General features: G+C 41.1%; 1 protein-coding gene across 1 annotated transcript in view; it reads right to left on the reverse strand.

Moving 5' to 3' along the window:
* Positions 1-890: 890 nt before the first annotated feature.
* Positions 891-23,951, reverse strand: part of rpa1 (replication protein A1) — a 35,131-nt gene continuing 12,070 nt past the window's right edge. The window contains exons 12-17 of the mRNA XM_050060132.1: positions 20,062-20,210; positions 12,624-12,750; positions 9,511-9,687; positions 8,483-8,590; positions 8,042-8,128; positions 891-1,712 (exon numbers count right to left, since the gene is read on the reverse strand). Of these exons, the coding sequence (XP_049916089.1) occupies positions 1,608-1,712; positions 8,042-8,128; positions 8,483-8,590; positions 9,511-9,687; positions 12,624-12,750; positions 20,062-20,210 (753 nt within the window). The 3' untranslated portion in view covers positions 891-1,607. The remainder of the gene's footprint in view (positions 1,713-8,041; positions 8,129-8,482; positions 8,591-9,510; positions 9,688-12,623; positions 12,751-20,061; positions 20,211-23,951) is intronic.

A 23,951-nucleotide genomic window follows, 5' to 3' on the forward strand; every position in this document is an offset into this window, starting at 1 on the left:
CTTGAGTTGAGGCTTGATTCGTAGTTACGGTTTCCTGTTGTAGAAGCTGATGGGATATCGGATGTAGATAAGGGCAGAGAAGTGATATTTACCCCAGCAGAAGTGCAGCCTTTTTTCCCCCATCAGCAGTGTGTCATGGAATAAAATGTTTCAGTTCAGATGGTTAAAGAGCCACCAAGTCCAACCAGGCCCTTTCTGCCAGTGCTGTGTGATAAACTGGGTGTTTTCAGAGAGGAATATGGTGAGGTATCACTGGCATCCTTTGACACCACCCACCACATTAACTGTATTGCGGCGTTATTAAAGATCTAAGATGTATTGCAACATCTAGGATGACGTAGAGGAAGCACATTAATAGTTAAAATAACCAAACAGCTCCTGCTGTGAGATATAGGGAGGCGATCACAGGCAAACTCGCATCAATATCTCCAAGCGTAGCTGGCAAAATAAAATAAATAAGTCAAACTTACCTTTCCTTACCATTTCAAGACAGGTTTAATCCATCTCAGCACACTACAGGCAACAGATGCAGCGCTCAGCAGAAACGAGATGTTATCTTAAGAGAAATGGGGAGGTGCAGCCTCACTGATGTTCTGCTTTAATACAACATGAAAGTCAGGTTTGCGGGGGAATCTGTTGCACATCTGAGCAAAACCTGAGGAGATAGAGGGCATTGTGTGGCAGCCCTTGAATAAATCCCCTACATATAGTGCAACTCATAAAAAAAAAAAAAAAGGATCGAGATGTTTTCGTTTTACTTGTAATAGGCACAGGTTAGGCTCAGGTGCCGTCAGGGATAGCTGTGTTAGCTCAACATATTAACACATCAATGTTTTTTTTGAATTTCAATTAATAAGAAGAACAAAGTATCCATTGTAAAACAGACAATAGTGTGATCACAAACATCTTTATTCTTACAATTATCACAGAAAAACTGAATTACAGAACACATGAAACAGTTCCAGGCAATGAAAACACCTTTTATCTACTTAAACAGACTGCAGTACATTTCCCATTAGGTCTGCACTGTGCATGTGTATATGTGCTTATGTTTGCAGGTATGTGAGGGATGAAGCAAAAAAAGAGAGTGGGAGAGTAAACGGTCTTATCAGGGATGTGCAGGTCCAGCCCAGCCGTTTTGAGTGCACGTCAGAAAGTGAAAAGAGTGCTAGCTACTGTACTGGGCTTCTGCTTAAAGCAGCCACCACCCCCACATGACCGCAGTACAGGAACAACTGGCTGACTTAAGACAGAAACAGTGATGATTTCTTTAGTGGCTTACTGACCCACTCTCTGCTCTGCTTCCCCCAAATAACATCAAAAGAGAACAAAAAAAATCTGTGTCCGCTATGTTCACCAACAAAAAAGACTCAGACCTCCAACATAATTTCACAAGGAAAGGTGAACAGTTACAAGTACAAGAGTCCGAGGGTAACTCATTTACAGGGATATTATTATTCACAGGAAAGTAAAAAACAAACACAAACACAAAAGCTTTGTAAGCTAAACTTTGTCATACATTTAGAGCTGTTTGTTGACTGTACAGAAACAAAGGAAAACTCGCTGAAGAAAGCAAAATCCAGATACTTGGCATAGATGTTAAGTTCCTACACAGCAGCCAGTTTTCTTATGTTCATGATCAACCTCTTGCTGTAGTCCTTATGGTCAACAGGCTTCACTGCCATCACTGTGGCCTTGATCCTGGATTCATCCTGTCACACACACAACAACAAAAAAAACACATTTATGACTTATAATACTTGCTTAAAAATTAGTGTACCAATTTCAGTGTGTCATCGCTGGACCGAACAAAGCTAAAGTAGTTTAGGAGGAACCCAACATTATTCCCACTCCCACTGTACACGTTTGGTTAATCTTGCTTTAAAACAGCCTGACTACCATTTCTGAAGTGAAATACAAGAGGCCAGCACTAACTGACTCAGTGTGAGCTTTAGCGTTGCATTTCAAAGCTCTATCCATTTAGAGGGGGTGAAATTTTACTGTTTTGTGATGTAAATATCTTCTACTTCATTTTCGGTTGGCTTTGCTGACTGACAGACAGCTAGCCATGCTAACATGTGGAAACATAGTGCTCATCGCCCAACCCCCTGGTCTCCATTGGTTAGCTATCGTTAGCATTTGCCATTCGGCACCACAATCCACCAAGGCTGGGTGAGACCGAACTAGCACCACCGCTTATTGACAAATACTGCTCCTAACCAGAACAGTGTTGCTACAGAAACATGGTGACCTATGGGTCTTTCCCAGATCACCCCGGTAAGTAAGCAGCTTCGTTTTTAGCTGCAAAACCCCTTTTACATTGTCATCTACCGTATGTTAGCACCACTGAGAACGGTGCTAACAGAGGTATGAGTTCTAAACTAACTAGTTCGAAACTAAAGGGGGGTTTGTGTCTTAAAACTGAGCTGCTTACTCACTGGGGCGACCTAGGAGGAGACTAGATTGTGGGCACAATGTTTCCATGGCAACACTGTTAGGTCGGGATGGTGGTACTAGCGGTATGTGACAAAAGAGTAGAGCCACTAGCTAGTTCCAACCAGATTCAGGTGGTGTGCAATGCAGTATGGATGGGTCACCATTTTCAAATTTCGAATAGTCGTTTTATTTTTGAAAAATCGATTTTTTAATGCGACTACTACTATTCGTCGTCTTATTACTAGAAATTAACCAATATACAGACGTGTCAAAAATATTCTCTGTGGTTAACCGCTGACATCCCCAGTGCACACAATAACTTGCAGTGAAATCATGTTTGCATATCATGTTAATACAGGTGATTTTTCCAACATTTATACTGTGTGTAAAATTACTTATTCATTTAGATTTTGAATCATAGACTAGACTCCAAGGTCTATTACATATATTGAGACACCATCCATCTGCACATCTATTGCAAACATGCTATATATAGGCATCTTTCCTTCCCTCATGACAAACTGGGTTAATGTGACACGTTTGGTCTGGGCATCTGAATTGTGTTGGCATTCAGATGAATGTTTCACAAAAAAAAGAGGCAGCTTTTAAAGCCATAACCACCTCCACAGCTGTCTAGACATGGGAAGGTCATTTCTACCAGGCCCATTATTCTCTGCATTTAAACAGAGGTTACACTCATTTCGTCACCATTAATCCTCTGCAGCTTGAAGTGGGTGAAATGTAAATCATCTTCCTTTGGACTAGAGCCCACAGTTCCTCAGAAGAGACCGTTATAAATCTCGCTGCTTGTTTTGTGTGATGCAAGAGAAATATGGGCACATTACATACAAAAATATAAAATAATGGAAAACTTCATCATTATAGTTTGACATTTAGTAGAATGAACTGTCATGCTACACATCAATAGAGATAAATGAATGTGATAATAAAACTTTGGAAATGCATTGTGCAAAATGAATATGTCACTTTTGGCTTCTATCTTGGCATGTGTTGGGAAACGGGTGCAACATGAGAAACAGGTTAGAAAGCCTCTTTGTTGTGCAGTAGAAGGAATACATGTCAATCCAGATGGACAGAAATATCTTTGAGAATTATGGAAATATCTTCACAGCATTGGTTAAAGGTACCCTGTAACACTGAATATAAACAGAAACTTTGTTTACAAGGAAAACTCCATGGGCACCCTTAAGTGTTGTTAAACGACCGTCTGGGTTTCTTAAAGGTCACCAGGGATTTAACTTTCAAGAAAAGGGATACTCTGTGCCTTGAATGCAATCATCAATGCTGAAGACTAAAATGTAATATCTTTAAAGGTTATATGAGACTTTTAGTATTAATACAGCAGCAAACAACTCTTTGTTATGTAAAGATATAGTGAAGTTATGGCGTCCTGAGCAGACAATTAAGTCACACTCCCTGTGTGTGTGTGTGTGTGTGTGTGTGTGTGTGTGTGTGTGTGTGTGTGTGTGTGTGTGTGATACTGAGCTTCTCTGTTCTTTGTTTAGGTAGCTGGCCTGCTACATGTGCATTTAGTGTGTGTGAGTCACTGTCTGTGTAACCCACTCACAAGCTAATTGCCGCCACTCTGCACTGCACCCATACAGCGGTTACCACTGATAAAGTGTAAGAAGTGTAATGCCCACCCTCCAGTTTCACCCAGACGTTAACACTGTTAGCTCTGTCAGTATTGTTGCCATTGTTAGAACTATGAGCGCTGTTAGCACTGTTTGCCTGGCTAGCTACCATTATTTAGGCCCAGCCACCTCCATGTTTGCTTATGACAGAGGTGAGAACTGTGTGCAGGCAAGACATTTATGGCCGGGATTGCCAGCTACCAAAACAAAGAATGGAGAAGCTCAGGATTACAACACACACAGGGAGTGTGACTTAGTTCTGGGCATCTTTAAAAGGTTCAGTGCGTAGGATTTTGGGGCCCATCTTGACAGAAATGGTATATAATATTCATTAGTTTTCATTTGTGTATTATCACTTGAAACTAAGATTAGCTGATTGACCTGTTTATATCTTTGTATCTACACATATGTAGTTCCACACGCTCGGCACACACAAGATATGCCAAGTTTTGCAACCTCACCATCAGATTCCACTAAATCCTACACACTAGACCTTTAAAGGTGAAGCCCTAGTGAATACCTGCACATCAATGTCCTGCCAGCCACTTTTCTACATCCGTCAGATTTGCGATTGAAACATGATGTTAATCAAAGCATATCTGTCCCTTGATTTTGTTTAAACAAGTTTAATTAAGGAGTCCAACAGATGTGCACAGCTCTCTCTGCTTAAAAACACACATTTATTCTCCCTTCTGACCAGTGTTGCAGCCTTGAAATTTAATACCGGCTCTATGGAAATACAACATCTCCTGGAATTTTCAAATCCCAAACCAAATGACATTACATCACAATAATGCAATAACAGCAGGGTTTTTCTTCCTCCACTGACTGACAATGACCTCGTGCTTAGCTTAAAGAAAAAGCTGAATTCTGAACAAGACATTTTAACAGTGTTTTGGTGATATCCTACATCCACCATACACACTGACAGCAATGTTAGAACTATGGGTGCAGTTGATGAGTGGGTGAATAAGACGAGGTGTGTGTGATGTTAGCAGCTAGCATCACACAGCCAAGTTGGGTGTTGATCCACACTTGGACAACCTGTGCTGGCCTTCCTACAGCCACCGCTGCGACTGTGTGCACACATGAGCGCGAGAGGAGCAACACACATAAATTTGCTCCACGGTGACCTTTTTCTAACAGCTTTAAACTTGCCAGGGACACTTAAGACAAACAACAGCCAAGGAAAGTAACCATTTCATACTTTCAAAACAAAACATTTTATTCCCTATACTGCCGATAAACAAGTGCAGCAGGGATGAAGAGCTGACTGAAAACTGGCACAGGCACTCACACAGCAGCACTTGAAAATGCCTCAACCAGCGTTTTTTACCCAGCCCCAGACAACTGGTCAAGTGCAGTTGATATTTGGTGGAAAAGAAAACCAGTAGGAGTGTAGGACTGCACTGACGCCCCAGAATAATGTACCAGACTTCATCATGTGATTGGTGAGACAGGATTTATAAGGGTGAAATGAGAAAATATCAGCTGACTCTGATTTGAGGGCCTGCAGTGGTCAAGACTGGGCCAGTGGTGCAATGAAAAGCCTTAAATGTTCAATATCAGCTTTTTCATCAGTGTCATCCTTTTGAGACACTTAAATCAGTTACAATGTCTAGACACAGCCTACAGGGACAATAAGAACTTAATAACAGCACAGCAGTTTGGATATCATAGCCGCAAGCGCACATTCGTGCTGTCAAGCAAGTTAAAGATTTAAGACTGTCAAGGAGTCGAGTACTGAGTGGTAATATTTAAAAGATTGCTTTCTGACAGTGGCAACACATGTATATTATAAAATCATTCATCTGACATTTTAAGTTATAACACAATCATCTAAACAGAATATCAAAGTGATAAATATTTTGAACCCCAGAGTACTAATTTGATATTGATTTGTGTGAAAATAATTACATGATGCATCAGGCTTGTTTTGATGGATACACTGTGATTAATCAGAGAGGGTTTTAGTTTAATAGCAAGAAAACTGTATCAAGTGGCAAAGCTTTTGGTTCTCAGTGGCATCCCACATTTATCCTTAAAAGGCTTTATGCTCATGTATTTGAGAAATCTGATGTGAGAATGACATTAATTGGACTTGAATGTAGTTTTGATCCTTAATGGGACGCTAGGCTCCTTCAACAGTGTCTTGGTTTTCCTTATTAAAGAAGTCAATCTCATCTGAGTTTTTGTTCAGTGTGATGTCGAGCAACAACTGATAGAGTATACTAATACTTTAATTTGACTTTTATACTAAGATCCACTATATCTTGATCATTCATTATAACAATTGCAGAGTCGTTAACAAGTTGTTAGCTACAGCAACATTTTCACCGCTCTACCTTGCTGTTGAACAGCCCTTGCCACCAGGAAACTGAAGCAGCTATCTCAATTGAATTAACTCTTTTAACAGAAACAGTCGTGTGTAAGGTTAGCAGTGAAAATGTTCCAAGTAAAGTGCACACTTAATTTTTTTCGGTGGGTCTTTTTAGGTTATGATAACTTGTTTTGCTACAGCCACCATCCATAGCAGTGCATGGCTTGGCTTCCATGCCAGTAGATTTGGTTTATCAAAAATGCTAGCAAAGCAACACAGTACATAAAATAAGCACAGCACAAACATGACATAGGTCGGACCATCATGTTGAACTATGTATCTTAAAACGTTTTAGTTCACATATCTCTGAGACTGCAATCAATTGCCAGTTGTCTGCCTGGAAGTGACTCTTGTTAGCATGACATCACAGTGATTGCATCTACACTTAGCTGTAGGTAATATATTGTATAGGGCTGCAACTGACGATTATTTTTACTATTGACTGATCTATTTACAATTAATAATTTAGTCATTAAAATGTCATAAATTGTGAAAATGCCCTTCACTTTTTGATGTCCTCAAAATGCTTGCTTCGTCTGACTGACAGTCCAAAACCCAGACATGTTCAATGAGACAAAACGGGAAACAACAGCAGCTAAACGTCACACTTTACAGCTTGAACAATTGATTATCAAAATATTCATTTGAGCAACTAACCTTGTTTCAGCTGGATATGTATGCACAAGTCTAAAAATCTGATGTCCACCTTCCCAAAATGAGCCAGGGAGACCTTCAAATGTTCTGACAGACTCTGTTACAGAGTTTCAGTCGAAACTTAAGTCTCACTATGATTCAACAGAGTGGATGGGGTGTCATTAACTTGCTTTGTCCAACATCAAGCACACACAACATTGTGCCCATGACAACATGTGAGAGCACAGCACAATGGCTGGCTTGTAGCACTGAGAAGGAGAAAATAAACTGAAAGAGGGGTTGCAGGTGTCTCTGTCGAAAGAATATGGGGTCTGGAGGCAGCAGCCAATACATGCTTGTAGCAGTGCCATTGGCAGTTAGGAGGCTGCGCTGAATGTGACAGACACAGTGGCCTCTTCTGTGGGCTGAAGGCGGATGCAGCCTCTGGCTCGGCTCCAGACTTCCTGCTCAGAGTCCCAGCCCAATCAATTCTTTTATGTGCTTCCCTCAAAACAAACCTCTATCTGTGTGGCCTACAGGAAATAGTGACCGCGACTAATCTGTGCGTGCACCCTTCACAAAGCCACTGAAAATGAGCAGCATTCTCGGACAAACACTTAAGAGTGTTTTTAGACATGGCTCTGCCAGTCAAAATGAAAGCAGGGTAGTTGTGTTAATGAATAGGAAAACTATCAAGGAAGAAAAACACAAACAGCTTAAAGATAAAGGACCTGTTTCTGTGCTATGCATTTTAAGCTTACAAAGGAACGATGGTGGTTCATGGGATTGAGGCAGTTTTGTTTTTTTCCCTCCCAGTCTCAGTAATGGGCACATTTTCTATTTTGTTACAGCAATACGTTTGTCTACAAAGAACGCTATGATGGCACCAAACCGCTAGACATTTTATCAGACTAATTACCGTTCCTGTTTCACTTACGTTATATGTTTCTAGCTTCACTCTGCTTTGGAAGACAAAAGTGTTGAAGTTGGCTTGTTGGAAGACCTCGTCGAAGGCGGCTTCGTTCTGAAAATGAGAAACATTTGATTGGCTCAATTTCAATAGGTACGCACATTGGTTTAATCAAAAGTTGGTTTCATCACAGTTTCAAGTGCAAAATAAAGTAAGTGTCTGATAACTGAACAGTGAAAAACAACTCCTGTGATTTTCTAATTGTGCCTGGAAGAAAGAAAGCTCAGTAGGTTTCTTTATCACAGGTTTGTCTACGCAGGGGTGTGTGTGTGTGTGTGTGTGTGTGTGTGTGTGTGTGTGTGTGAGTGTGAGTGTGTATGCATTCTTGGCAGTAACAAAGCCTGAGGTTTAGCTTGTGCCCTCGCCATTTCCTGAGGCCAGTATTATATTCAGGAAGGGAAGTCTCACCGAGTCCTTGAGCTGCCCCAGGTAAGCTGCGTTCTGGCCCAGGATGGCCTCTGCACTCTCCTGGAAGCAAGTCACCCACTGGTTGTCCGCGTAATCTGCAATGTTGGCCTGTAGAATTATAACGAAAACAAAGGGGAAATAAATGGGTAGAACAGTCAGATGTATATACACAAGTATAGATCAATGTACTCGTGTTTAAATGTTGTATTTGCTAGATGCTTAATGTGGTATGTTAACCTAACACATCTCCCTACTCTTAAGAAATCATTACTTCCTCTAATTAGCCTATATCCTGCTGGGAAGCCTGGCAATGCAAGCAGAGTCACTGTGTTCTCGTGATACATACAGGGAAGGCAAATTCACAGCTTATACTACAGCTTGTGAAGAATAACAATATGTCGACTGGTGAGTGGTACAAAACAAAAAATGCCTATTTCAGATGCCTGGCTGCAATTGCTCTGTTGCTGACTAAGTGAGCTTTTGTGTTTAATGTTATTTGTTCTTTCCAAATAATGTTTGTGTTGCAAACGAGCTGACAAAAAAAAAAAAGGGCACGTATTTGCGTTCCTCCCTGAACTTTCTCTAAAATGACTTAAAGCACAGTATGGAAAGCTGCAGCAATTATCCCAAAATAGCTCTGATTTAAAGACAAGTGTAAAATCTAAAATTAGCCCTCATTACCATGTGTCACAGAAACAGTCGAGTTGGCTTGAAATGTCTCTAAATTTAACTGCAAAGAGCAGACCGGGGAAATGCTGAACCAAAGGGGACGGGCCATAAGGGGAGAGAGGGGCTTGAGCCCGGGAGACAGAATAAGGACAGTAAGTTGGGGGAAAAGAAAGACGGGGCTATGTGAAGGACTAGGAGGATGTTGCGCATAGCCTCAGCAGAGGCATCTGCTCAAGACTTAGCAGGAAGAACAGGCGTTTCAGATATGTGCATTAGCATATATGCTTGTGTGTGAGTGCATGTGTGCCACAGCTGAAAAGAATCAGAAGTTTTTGGGCAGCCGGCGCTGAGTCACTTACAGAAAGAATGAGGCGGTACTTGAAGTTGGGGAACTCTTTGTCACACTTTTCGCAGCGGAACATGCCATTCTGTTGGTCGACCACTTTTTTGTTGCAGTCTTGGCTGGGACAGGCCTGGTAAAGGCAGTTTTCCTTGCGCAGGTACACTATGGTAGCTGTGCAGGTGTAGTAGTCTGCCTAAAAAGGGAATATAAACAAACAAATATTCATGTAAACAAAAGTTCAGTGCTGCATAATGTTACTGGAATGTGCTTCTTACTCGATGTCTTCCCCCTCTCTCCCGACCTTTGTGTTTTATATGTTAAATATGACGGTTGAAAACCAGGAATAAAACAGCATGAAATTAACATTAAGATGATATTTTAAGGAGCATATAGAGGTGAATGTGAAGAGTCAGGAAGCAACATTTGTGTAGCAGTAGCTCAAGTTACACTCTCAACCAGAATCCTAATGGCTCTGACACAAATGCAAACCATTGAGATAGTGTTTGTGGCGAGGAGGCAAACTTTTAAACCTGCTCCACATAAACAGCCTTCAGAAATCATCGGCACAGAAAACAACCAACTGAAAGACACAAATTTCATATTGGATTGGTAGATGCATACTGAAGCAGCTTTGGATGTGCTGTAATGACGGGGTGAAAAGTTTCAGCATGTTAGCAGATGAGTCACATTACCCCTCTCCCTCTGGAAAAGTTTTCCTAATGCAGCTCACCCCTTCTGCACACGACACATAGCTGTTGCACCCTAACAGCTAATTGTTTTGGACAGTGTCTCCCCCTCCCACTAACCTCAGCATTGGCTGTGACAACAGAGAGGAGACGAGGCCTCTGCTGCTTTGATAAAAGACTAAAGGTGCCTGTTCAGGGTCAAGGAGCAGGGCAACAGGCCTGCCAGCTTGGTGCCATAATATCTAAATACATTAAACAATCATTAATGCCACTATGTAAATGCAATTATCTTTACTGTGAAGAGATGCTTTAGGTCACAGTCATCTGTAATTAGTTCCTCCAAGGATTGTAATAAAAGAAAACTGGTATATTTTGAAAAATTATAAAACATCATTAAAACATTTCCATGACCTGGACATCCTGCAAAAGATTTCTTTGCTGAGTGGTGCACTCACTGAGCTCTATAGAACCTTCTACTTATGTTTCTAACATTTGCTAAACAAATAAACAAGAAAAAACATGTATTCAAAATAGAACATCTCCTGAAAGTGCAATGAAATTGAATTCTTTCCCCTTCTCTTCTCCAAACACTGACCACTGTATTAGTATGCCAAAGACATTCAACCCCCATTAACTTCCAAAACAGGACAATTGATATTCCATGTCATTTTGGATAAACAAAAGGCCTTTAAGAGGGTGGTAAGTGACAGCAACAAAATAAGAGAAAATCATCCTGTTCCAACACCAGGAGCCGCTGGCTATGCTTTTTTAATTACTGTTTTGATTTACAAAAAACAACCCAGACATCAACCTCTGCTGCTTTTCCAAAAGAGGTGCAATTAATCAAGTAAATACCTCTTCAATTAGTGTGTGACTGACCGGGGCTGCCACAGTGGGAAGATGACAGAAGACCTTGTTTCTCGCCACTGTCATAGGCCTTTACAAATGCGGTGTCAAGACAACAAGAGGAGGGTGACCACTTACTGTCAGAAAGGGCACAGGAGCAATGTGGAAACTTGAGATTATGACACAAAGACTTTGTGACAGGCACAATTAATTGCAACAGACTTTGGCTAGGGGAGGGAGGGGGGGTCTTGAGAGGTCTGACCCCCATGCCCCTGCGTATGGGATGTCTCAGAGGGGTTGAGGATGGCCTTGGCTCAGCTCCTTTGTCAGTACTGGGCCTCATCACACGCCATGCTGAGGCGGAGCAAGAGCCTCTATAGCCCAGGGTCAAACCTTTCCTCCTGAACAGCGGGGAGCTAATGCCAGGAGAAGCCCTCCACCTGACAGGGGGCTAACGGTTACAGTCAGGATTTGGGGTTAGAAAAAAAATAGATGGGGCTGCTTAAGCTGCATTGTAGGCCTCTAGATGATAGAATAGCTGAAGTGGCTTTACTAAGAGGCATAAGGAGGAGCAATAAGCCATTTACTATCTGTGACTGGGAATCCTGCACTTGTGGCCGTAGAAGAGAGAATTATGAGGGCACCACAAGTAGGACAGGTTCACTCACAGCCTCCGGCAGCACACAAACACATGCAGTTTCACCACCGCATACAAATCATTCACCAAAACATATTTCTCACTTAATTGAGATTAACAACTAACTGCTGCTTTGGCTTAATCCATGTATTTTTGCATTTCTCTGTGTTTTCTAAGGAATTAATACTTTGAGCCTCCAAACAGACAATAGAGCAAAACTGTTCTTCTTGAGTCTCTTGGTGCCCTATCATAATTGCTTGCATCTATTAATTGTCCTATAGGCTTAATGGGATATTATCATCATACTGTGATGATTACTAATGTGCAGAGCATGTTAAACGATGTTAAATTACAAAAGTTAAGATCTCTGCACAGGTCACATTATCCGCTCTGCACAATTTATACACTTCTCTGAGCTTAATTTCCCTCAACAGTAAAAATGAAAAAAGGGGGGAAATTAAAGAACATATATTACTTTACTTATCTCAGGGCAGTAATTTCATTACAGAGGGCAAGGAAAAGAGCTTATGTAATCTTAGTAATCAATACCGGAGATAAATGTGGCTTTCACCGTGAACATACACCAAGACTGTGAGAGGACACCCGCGATACAGTGGGATTAAGCACACATACCTGGTGGTGCAGTGATTTTATGAGTCAGTGATTATGAAGATTCATCACGCTGACTCTCAGCTAAAAGCACCTCTGCAAAAGCAGAGCTACGAGTGACAAGGTTACACTGTAGCGACACTATACAGACATGCAATGTGTACCGCGGGTTTTAAATAACAAATGCAGCTTGACTGTGAGCACTTTCATATTTGTTGTTTGGGATTCAACGCCGGTCTTTCAGTTTGTCCTTGAATATCTTCAAAGAATCATCCTTGAATAACAATGTGTCTGGGGTTACCATATCTGGAATGTTTGAGTGCATCAAGGCAAAGCCGAGCACGTGTGTACCTTGTCTCCGTGTCCCAGGTGCTCCGTCTTAACGTCAGACAGAGTCTTCCAGTTGATGAGTCCTCCCCCGCTGCCTTTCACCTCTGTCAGGGACTGTCCATCCATGGCGTGGCCCTCCTTGTCATACCTATGTGAAAGAGAACAAATACCAGTCAGTGCTGATTTGTGTTAAGTCACAGTGAACCATGAATATTTGTAGGACTGCAATCGACGATTATATTCTATATATATTAATATGTCAGCTATTTCCTTGATTCATTATTTAGTCCATAAAATATTGGAAAATAGTAGAAAATGGAAGGAAAAAAAGGAAAAGAAAAATGTGCACCATAATTTTTACAGTTCCTTTTGTTTTATCTGACTGACCAAGATTTTAGTTTAAAGGTATACTATGCAAGATTGTCAGTAACTGTTTGTAAACACACTCGCAAGTGAAAGTGAAGGTAAAAGCCAAGCCCAGGTTGACTCTCGCCTGGCATTTCACCTCACTATATTTGCATTTTTTCATCGTGTGTCTCTTGGGTGCCTGTTGCTTACGGTCTGGCACCTGGTTGCTACCTTTTTATATATACCTTTTTATATAGCCCCGACTTCATCGGAGTGCTTTGGGGGAACACGCCCATAAATGTCCTGACCTGAACACAGAAACCCATAAAAAAAAAAGAGGAGAAAATACAGGCAGAAGGCAGAGTCTCTGCAGAAACATACACCGCTACATACTTCCAGATTGTCATAAGTGATGATTGAGAGGGATTACTCCGGCGTGAATCTTTGTTGTTTTTCATTAAAATCCTGCTATGCATCTGTTTTATCACCAAATTTATATATATTACAAAAGTTTAGGAAAGCTGTACTTCCACTTGAGAGATCCATAATGTTGGTATGCTGAGGCCTGCTTTTGGATTGCAGCTTTATCCATTTTAATACATCCAAACCAAAGCTGGAGACACAATACTCTGCTGTTCACATTGCTGTCAACAGATTGCAGGCTGTCCATTTAACAGTTAGCTTAAAAAAAAAAAAAATCTTGTTCTAGGCAGAGCATCCATTTGTGTTTGTCAAAGCAAGGATGGCTCAGCTGAGCGTAGGGCAGGCTGAGAGGTTTGTGAAATGAATCAACAGCAGAGGGACAGATGAGCTAGCCAGGGTCAGGGCTGTTACGGTGATATCAGAAACCCATTTTCGTCCAATGTTCCCGGTAATTCAGAGAAGACAACAGGAAGAAGAAGAGGGAAGGCAGGGTAGGAGTAGAAGAAAGATGGGTGGAGGTAACATGCAGTGGGGGGGGGGGGAGGGGATAACAGTTTAAATGGTCACAGAGATCAATAGAGCTTACTAATCTGTTGGCCACAAGGCAGAGTGGCGCACAATGGGGAGGTCGGGTTGTAAATACGGCGAGAGCATGCCTTGCTCCTGGAGGCATGACTAATTGAAAATATCCCCATTAACGCTTCAGACTGTGGCCAGAGCAACGCAGAGGCTGCCAATTTCCCACACCCATTGACAAATGTGAGCAATTCTTTACGGTGGCACCACATTTCTCACGAGTATACCTGCACTGCTTTGCTTTAATTGTGCCTGCACCCAGTTAGAAACTTGTAAAAGATATGGCGACAAATCAAACTGGACAAAATGGAGATAACATTTACTGTCATTGCTCAACATCTCTCCAAAGACAGATGATATACAGAAGAGACAAATGTGGTGACAACATAGCCAAGGTGATTAAAAATCCATTACACTTTAAAAAGGTAAGACTGCAGACTAGTAAGTCTTCACAGTTACATGGCTGCTGTGGACATGTGGTTTGACAGGTACCAAAAAGGAGTGTAAAACACTCCACAAGATACCACCGTGACAGCATCCAGTTTTAAAGCTGCTGCTGTTTTTATCATAGAGGCGGCGAGGAGCAACGGAAACAAAAATGGCACGGTAGACAGTGATCATGATGAAGGAGAGAAAAAGAGGACAAATTAGACCTGGCAGAAAATGTGCAACAGTCAACTCGAAACAGGAAGATCCCAGTTTAGAGCAGCGAGGCTTCAGTGAGACAAACTATCTGCAGGAACACTGAGATAGATGACTGGATGTTGGCATGTTGACATGCATGTGCATGCCATAGACATGTCCAATGTCAGTGTGTCAATGAACAAGGACATAACAGGAGCAGAGACATGTCAGAGGGAAGAGGCATGAGGGGATGATGGGAAAGTCTCAGTAAGCAGAGTCCTTCGCTCCAGGCTAAGACTCTAATGCCTGGGCTGCGAGTGGCAAACATGCCACAAACACAATGACTATATGCTGTGTGTGACATGGTGTTAGCCACTTCATCTGAAGTGAGTGACATCTAGTCAAACATTAAGCTACCGGTAACATAGAGAAATACTTCTCTACTACTACTACTGCACTTAACTTATGAAGAAAACATTTCCTAGCATTTCCAGTTAACAAAGGGCTGTAATAGACTTGCCGCTTGATTGAACGTACGCGTACACAATGCGCCGTGTCTGTGTATATACTTGCTGCAGCACTACGCACAATACTGGCGGTCTCCACTTGGGGCAGACAACAGAAATAAAACCCCGAAATCGGGTAATGCATGCCGGGTGTTGTAAACAAACCTGGATGCCCTTGATATGCTTGATGAGGAAGAGGAACTATGTCACTATGTAACAGCATGGAAACATCATAGAGCTGCGGGTAGTTCTGCACCAGGTCTGTCAGCCTCTCTTCAAAAGTTTCCGCCATTGCTCCGACAGCGACTCCGTCTAGTCTGATCTCACAGTCACCGTGTTCATTCGCACAAGTGCCTTTAGTGGTCATGTCAATATTGCATCTCGCTTACGCGTCACGGTACCTCGTGTTGAGATGTGCGGCCAACACATCAAGCGACTGCAGATCACACATGGCAGCCATGATGCGGTCGCGTTGTTTGCAGAAAGTAAATTACTGGCCTAAGAATCCAAAAACTGAGAACGAAAGTTAAGGGGGACCATGTTTAACAGCAAAACTACATTAAAATATTCATTTACAAACTAATGGGTGATGCAGTTGTTGATTGTTAAGTACTGAGCATGCGACTGAATACATTAAACTGGGATTTCAATGCACAAGTTGTGTAAGTGATTGTACACAGATGTTGTAATATAGTTTCCCTGTTGTTAAAAGTGGTCCCCAATGACTTCAATCCATCAACATTTGACGTTTTTGGATTCTTTGTTCACCCGAGGCATGCCAGAAAAACACTTTCTACACAGATTCAATGCAACACTGGGTAAGTAATTGATGTACAAATGGTCTCTGGGGGGTTGGGAGAATTACTTTAAATGAAACCACATACACAGTTTAATTTAAACGTTGACGAATGTTTATTCTGCTTTATTCCTATTTTGGCAAAATCTCCTCCTCCTCGTAATGGACAGATCACACAGACTGCAACTGCATTACCATTTGTGTAAGAACACTGCAGAATAAAAGAGCGAGAATACAGCTATCTAACTTACATGTCATTCCTGCACCCCAGGACAGTTGTGCATGCATTGGTAGACTGACTCTCACCGCTGTGTCACAATAGTTGAATTTTAATGAGTTTGTCCTATACAGAGCTGCACAGTAAGTATATCACGGAAAAACAGAACAGAAATTTATTGCTAGGCTGGAGTATTTTTTTCTGGTAATACACAATTTAAATGTGCAGTAAGGCAAACTGAACACTCTGCTAACCTGCTATTTTTGCTGTGTTTTAATTTCTGTATGAACAATGGGTATCATAATGGACAAGTTATTAATTTCTCCAAGACAGGGCGACAGTTCACATCTTTGTAAACCTTTTCTAAGTTCTTCAACCCAAAATGTCGTTTCCATTGGATTATTTTGAGTAAGAAAAACACTATGCCTACTCTATGCCTGGTTGGTATATGCAGCAATATAAAGTGTCAATAAAAACTTAAAAACAGGGCTGCAACTATCAATCATTTTCTGAAACCTATAAATATTCAGTTGACTATCATACATGACAAAGAAATCAACTAATTCTCACATCTGAGAAGCTGCAACCAGCAAATAATTTTGCACATTTGCTCTGTTAACACTTAGTACAACATAATATATTGTAAGCTACAATATATATATATAATAGCTCTGTATGCCAATAAATTGTATGAGTTTGAGTGTCCTGGTTCAAGGCTACTTTGACAATAGTGACAGAAACAAGCCACAATACCACCGAAAGAGGAATTCTTCGCTTTGTGAGACACTATCAAATTTGGTTTGAAACATTCAGTCAGTCAGCTACTAATTCAATTCAGCTAATAACTCAACACCACTAATTCCACGAGTAATTCTGCCGCTTTTTCTTAAATCAATAAAGCACAGAAAAACATTTGGGTAAAATAACAAGTCAATTAAATACTGAGGGATCGTGTTCACTAAACTACTGTGTTAGAGCTTGTTTGCTCCTGGGCTGACATAATTACTGCCACAACTATATGCTGTGGCCTGTACATGTGGAAATACTGGAGTCATGATAAGGACGACACGGAAAATGTCAGCTTGGACTTGTATGACTAAATGAGTATGTGGTTAACGTCTGCGGTTGACAGGGAATAAACATGACAAAAGGTAGTTAACAGAAAAGTGGCAGGATGGAAAAAGGCAGCCTGACCATCTCTAAATGTGCTGTTGCCACCTAATGGACAACTGCATTTTCACAGTTAGATGGATGAAAGTGTGAATATGAAGTCAGATTTGTACACTAATTCTCACTAGAAGAATGTTAGTGTTGGTTTAATTTCAAGTTGGCTGCCTGTGTCAATAAATCTCAAAAAGAAGGTGAGGGCACACAGCAGGTGCACACTAACTACGCACTAAGATCCCAGATTAACCCAAGATCAAGATAATTAGTGCAGCATTTTTATTTATAAGCACACTGGAAAGTGCTGAGCGGCACCACTAATACTCTGCATCAGTTCGAGTCAATAGCCCACCAAGGATAGACTATTCATTTGAGGAAGTCCCAAAGGTCTGCGCCAAAACACAATCAAATTAAGACGCCTCTGCATGAGTAAAACAATGATGTTTCAGCAGCCTTGGCTGTACAGTAAAGGCATATCTTTGTTTGGCGGAGGGAGCTTTAGGTTCTTCTGGGCAAGATTAAAAAATAATCATCAAAAGATTCATTCAGGGTTTAATTGATTTGCTCCCTTGTTCTGTTTTCTATAATTCACATCTTGGTTTACAGAACAATTAGGGGACACACTTGTTGATGGCTTCCATCCTGAGACCCAGACTTATCAACAGCACAACAAAACACACATTATGTATTAAACAGCTGGCAGTCTTCCAGTAAACACACACACTAACAATTTCCATTGTCATCATCTTTAGATATAATCTCTGTGATGCAGCCTTAAAACAAAAAGATAAATAACTAAGGCGGCCATTCTCTCCATCCTCTTCACAGCATGAGGCTGGCTGGGACACGGCCCTCAGACATGCTGCATAACGATCTCGTCTTCGCCATGGCTTTCACTTGGAAGGAAGCCAAACCTGACTCATTACTCTCGATCCAAGTCAATCCATCTGTGACTTTTAAACTGTTCATTAGTGGATGGCTGCAAACCTGCAGGAACCCATTGTCCAAAGAGGACCCACATGGGCAAACTCCACGTCTGCGGTGGATGAAGCAACAGAGGAATTTAAGGATCATTATCTCTGGCTGTCCAAGTGAGAAGTGACAGGAGAACATGGGGAACAACCTTCCGTCATTAAACAGTAGAGAGCACAGGAAGTATTAAAAGCCTATGCTCCAGCAGGGATGAGGAAATGTGATTTAGGACTTAATGGTGTTCAGGTAAAAGAAAGCAGAAGACCCAGGAGTGGCCCTGATAATAGAAGACTTTCAATCACGACGCACATATAAAAAACCCATCACAAAAAGCAGCAGTTCACAGTAGTTGGCATTCTGAGAAATAAAATAAAATAAGAAAATATATTCAGACAAGCTGGAAGCTGGTGCTAAAAGAATCAAGAAATTACTGTATGAGCCGAGACACCGATGAAAGAGGCACATTTGAGCATATACTATAATTTGCCTCTTTCTCACCTGCAAAGCAGAGCCACATTTCACTGCTCTGATTATGCAGATCAGCTCCTCTGAACATGTTTAAATACTTGCAGGCAAATTTGTCAAAGCAGAAAAAGAGGCTGCACTGGACTGGTCACAAAATAAACTTGAAGTGTTTACCGTCTTTTATTCCTCAGTGCAGAAGTGGCATTGGGAGGTAAATAAATGAAACTCTTTGGATGGAATCGATTAGATCTCCACTCACAAATACAGACATTTGCTTTCATGTCAGAGAGGAGGGGCAGGTCTCGCCTGTTTAAGTAGGATCTATACGAACAGATCAGTCACTGTGTCACAGTGCTGGAGCGAGGTTACGTATCAACCCCCGCTGCGGTCCACGAGTGCACTGCCTCATCTGTCAATCATCTGCCAACCTGTCCCAATAAACCTTGTTATCGCACACTGACAGGGAGATGCCTTTGTTGGAAAAATGATTACACAAACAACAGAAATGCGTTTTACCTCTGGCAAAATGCATTCACACAGTGCATGATTATTTTTGGTCATGTTGAACACCAGGGAGAGGTGATAATTTAGAAAATGAGGAATCAAAGAAGTAGCATGTGAGGCCAAATAAAGATGAAAGCGTGAGTCTTAAATGTTTCTATTCTTTTGCAAGAAAAGCCAAAAGAAAATCTTCAAGGAATAGAGTCACATGTCTTTATCATGTCTGTGTATGATCCTACAACTCTGCATTTGGCTGTATTACTTCTAATAAAATCAAATATGGTGCAATACACATAACTACATGTACACAGATAACAACTCTGATTTTAAAGACAAAGACATCTTGTCTAATTTCCACATAATCCTATGTTTCCAAGTGAACACAGACACTACAGAACAGTGTACACACTACACAACCACACCAAAACACACACCAAGGCAAAAGAAATGCTACAATCACCATAATCACACAGAAATTAGTCTGGATTTCATTTCATCTGGAAAGGCGATTAGAGGAGTAAAAACGCATTTCCACAGATTAAGTATGATTTCCATTTATATGTAATGCTTCATTGAAGCCACCCCCCACATTGCGGCTAATGGGGGAAAACTAATCTTGACAATGAGAATCAGAGCATGCACTCTCACAACCATTTAAATCCTTCGAGTTCTTCAATTTCAACAGTAATGCTTGCATGCAAGGAGTTATCTCACTGCGGGTGAAATAAATAAGAATAAGCCTCCTGGCCTGAAATGTACACCACGTTTTATACCTGCTTTGAGCCCATTTTGTCGTGAGCATACAATTGCTAGAACACATGAGCAATTTTCTGAACTGCATTATCAAGGATCCTCAGGCACACTTACCAGCCTCTGAGCTTATATGCCTCAGGGATGTCTGGGTTGATCATCAGGGTGCTGCTGAAAGATGCAGAGAGGGACCGGCCTCCGTAGTCTGAAAGCTTCGCCCCTTTAATGGCTAAAATGGGTTGTCCAGAGCCTTCAAACTTTTCCGCCTACATAAACGAGAGATATGGAGAAAAGGGCACTCATTAAAACTTTGTTTTTACTTGCTGTCTGGATTTAATTCATTCTGTCCAGGGTTCAGACAGACAATACTAAATGAAATTCAATGACTTCCAAGTACTTTTTCAGCACCATTCTTTTATTTTCAAGGACTACACTCATAGAAAATGGCTCATTTTCCAATATAACTTTTTATTACACGGATAAATTATGTGATCCATGTCTCTCTTTTAAGTGAAGGGTTACTGATTGCACTCTTCTTAGGCTTAACTGTCTAAAATCCACTTTTAGTTTTTAAGGGAACTATTAAATCAGTGCACCACTGAAGAGAGAGGAAAACAAATCACAAAGAAGTTAAGTCGAGTCATGTTAGGTTCTGCAATGCCAATATAGGTCTAATGGTTTTTAGTGGGGGGTTTAAGAGTGAAGTAAAGTGAAAATAAAACTACGCTGTCGGGTGGAACATCATCAAAGCAAAACAGAGCAAGAGTGTGTAGTGAGACGAGGACGCGTTAAACTTAAAACAAAAAAAAGAAAAGCTGAGCAAATTAATCGTCATGAATTGATGAACAAAACTTTGGTCAAAATATTAGACTGCGTTATGCGGTTCATATGAATTTCAAGGAGTTTTTAGCACTTTGCTAGGGGCTATTATTTTTTCACTTCAAGGACCTTGTGCAAACCCTGTCTGTTTCTTGGTTTATCAAGTTATGTGTTAGTACAACATGAAAATGTACTTTGTACAACAAGATTTAAAATCTACAGAATCTAGTGATGCTGTGATGCTCTACTGTAAAGCGGTTCATAATGACATACAGACATAGTGATGATTAGCAGGTACGTTTATCATGTTCACTATATCAGTTTAGCATGTTAGGATTTGCTAATTAGCGCACTACAGGCTGATGGAAATGTCATTTAGTAGTGCAAGTATTTGGTGATAAACCAAAGAATTTGATAAACTGAAATTCTGACCTTATGGCGAGGGAAAAGGAAAAGTTAAGGGATCACCAAGGTAAATACACTTTATCCAGAGGGGAACATAAATGTCTGTGCCAAATGTCATGGCAATCCATCCAATAGTTGTTGAGATATTTCACTGACTCTAGAGGCAAAGTCAAAGGAAAGCTTAATTCTGTAGGAGTCATCATTTGGGGACCATTCATCTTAATCCATCCAACAGATATTGACATATTTCAGTCTGAACCAAAGAGGTGAACAGATGGAGCGAGCAAACGACAGACCAACATTTCCATCCCTAGAGCTTCGCCACTATGATTTATGAACACATTTCTTAGTAGTTCAGTTACAAAATTCCTGTCAGACTGTTATAAAAATATGTTTATTGGATTTTCAGATTTGTAGGTTTTCAGTGCTCGTTGCTGTAATAACCTGAGGACACCAACTAAGAAAAAACAATGACAGAGAGGAGAGGGCAACAGTAAAGCCTTCAGAGATGGGGGAAAAATATCTCCACTACTTGCTTTTTGGCATTCCCATTGTTCTTTATAAACTATACATCTTGTGTACCTCAGCAGGTCCCTGTGGAAAAGGGCTATCTGTCGAACAAACAAACAGGGAACACTGTGCTTCCTGTCAGGAGGAAAGAAATGGTGGCAAACTCAGCACAGTCCCTCTGAGCCACAGGTAAAAATCAACTACAGGAGCGGGGTTACTTCATCACCCTGTGACAGGGAATTCAGTCAACAATTTCAACCTCATCTGCCTCTGTTAAACACATAAGTAAATGTCTCTTTGCTGAACAGTGATCAGCAAATGCTTTAACCAACCTTTCTTACTAAAGACTTTAGCCACTTTTACATTGCCTGTTCAAGGCGGGAATACTGCGCTGTTATGCCACCCCACAATTCCATGTATATGGTACGATCGGGGACAGTCGGGACAAAGTTGTCTCTGAGTCAGGAACGGAGGTAATAACAGACCCAAAACGAGATCTGTGTAAAATGTAAAGCCAGGAAGATGTGACCATGGGTGGATCGGGTGTGACGTTTTGATTACATATTATGTTGCCGACCCACCGTGGGAGATTTAAAAAGCAGCTGTTAGCACTTAGCAGTTAACTCAAAGAACAACAGTAGCTGTAAACCCTAACTGAAAGTCTCCAAAGCAGGACTACATCAGGCACCACATAATAGAGAAGGTCAATGTTTGTGAAAGACATGTAACACCATTGTTGCTTTTTAGAAAGCGCTGCCAACGCATATGTTATATGTCACAATAGAGGCCAAAACTGTTAGAAAGAGTCTCTTACGCCTCTTACAATGACAGCATCCCAGGATGAAGAATATAATCACACACTTGAGCGGAGTGATGCCGCTGTTGTTTGGTTGTGTAAAAATGCAAAGAAGGCATGAAAAACGGACTTTATATTGGTGTAATAGTGCAGAGGGGTGTAATCTCACCAAAAACTGAACATTACAAGCTTCATATTATGCAGAAGTGGTGAAGGAATTTCCCCTGCACTGATTACGAGCTCCATCCTACTGCTTCTTTGTGTTGTTTTTAGCAAATTACCTCATTTATCCTGATTTTAAAGCTTTGTAAATAAGCATTATTGTTAGGCTATTAGGTATATCAAATTTCCAGCTGTGGGACAAATAAAGCATTATCTTATTTGTAGTGTTGCTTTTAAATGACAAAAATTACAGTTTTAAAACAAATTGAATAATTGAAAACGTGACTATAGCAGTGGTGGCGGTTGCTTGTCATCCTTTGAGTTTCAATAGCGCAGTATTGTAATATTTCGGTAATTGCAACAGTCCTAGCTTCACAAAAGTAGCATTTAATGCAGGCTTCTTGTAGTGCAGGTGCTCATGTCAATGTGATCACCCCTTGAATGCGTGATCCAGCTTTAGTGAAAGGAAATGGCCACTTTAGAACATTAGTGGTGGTTCTAGTTCTCGAGTCTCGCGCGAGTTGCCATGTAAACACAGTAAGTAGTAAGTAAGTAAATTTATTTATATAGCACTTCTCACAGAGAGGACTCACAAAGTGCTTCACAAGATAAAATACAAAAAATACAATAACAGAAACAATGCAAAATACACAAAAACAAATAAAAAGTAAAGTGCAGCGAAATACAGAGATGATACAATGGACAATTAATGGAACGCAAGCCTAAACAGATGTGTTTTTAACTGCTTTTTAAAAATGTCCACGGAAGAGGCCGCTCTCAGCTCATGAGGTAGTGCATTCCACCATTTCGGTGCAACAGCCTTAAAGGCTCTATCACCTTTCGTCTTTAATCTTGTGTGAGGGACAGTAAGTAGGTGGCCTTCAGCGGACCGCAGTGACCTGACAGGACAGTGAAAGGACACCAGATCCGTCAAGTATGCAGGTGCTTGACCATGGAGGGCTCTGTAAGTGATGGTTAGAATCTTGTGCTGGATCCTGAAATTAACAGGGAGCCAGTGCAGGGATGCCAGGACTGGAGTGATGTGAGTGAACTTATGAGATCTGGACAGAAGCCTGGCGGCAGCGTTCTGGACTAGTTGGAGGCGGTCTAATGAAGTTTTATTGAGACAGGTGAAAAGAGAATTACAGTAATCCAGACGTGAGGAAATAAAAGCATGGATGATCATTTCTAGCTCGGAATAAGTTAACATGGATCTGAGTTTGGAAATGTTTTTGAGGTGGAAAAAGCAGGAGCGAGTGACAGTTTTGATGTGGTCATCGAAGAGCATGGCCTGATCAAATGTGACCCCAAGGTT

This window comes from Epinephelus moara, chromosome 2 (assembly GCF_006386435.1).
Source record: "Epinephelus moara isolate mb chromosome 2, YSFRI_EMoa_1.0, whole genome shotgun sequence".
NCBI lineage: Eukaryota > Metazoa > Chordata > Actinopteri > Perciformes > Serranidae > Epinephelus > Epinephelus moara.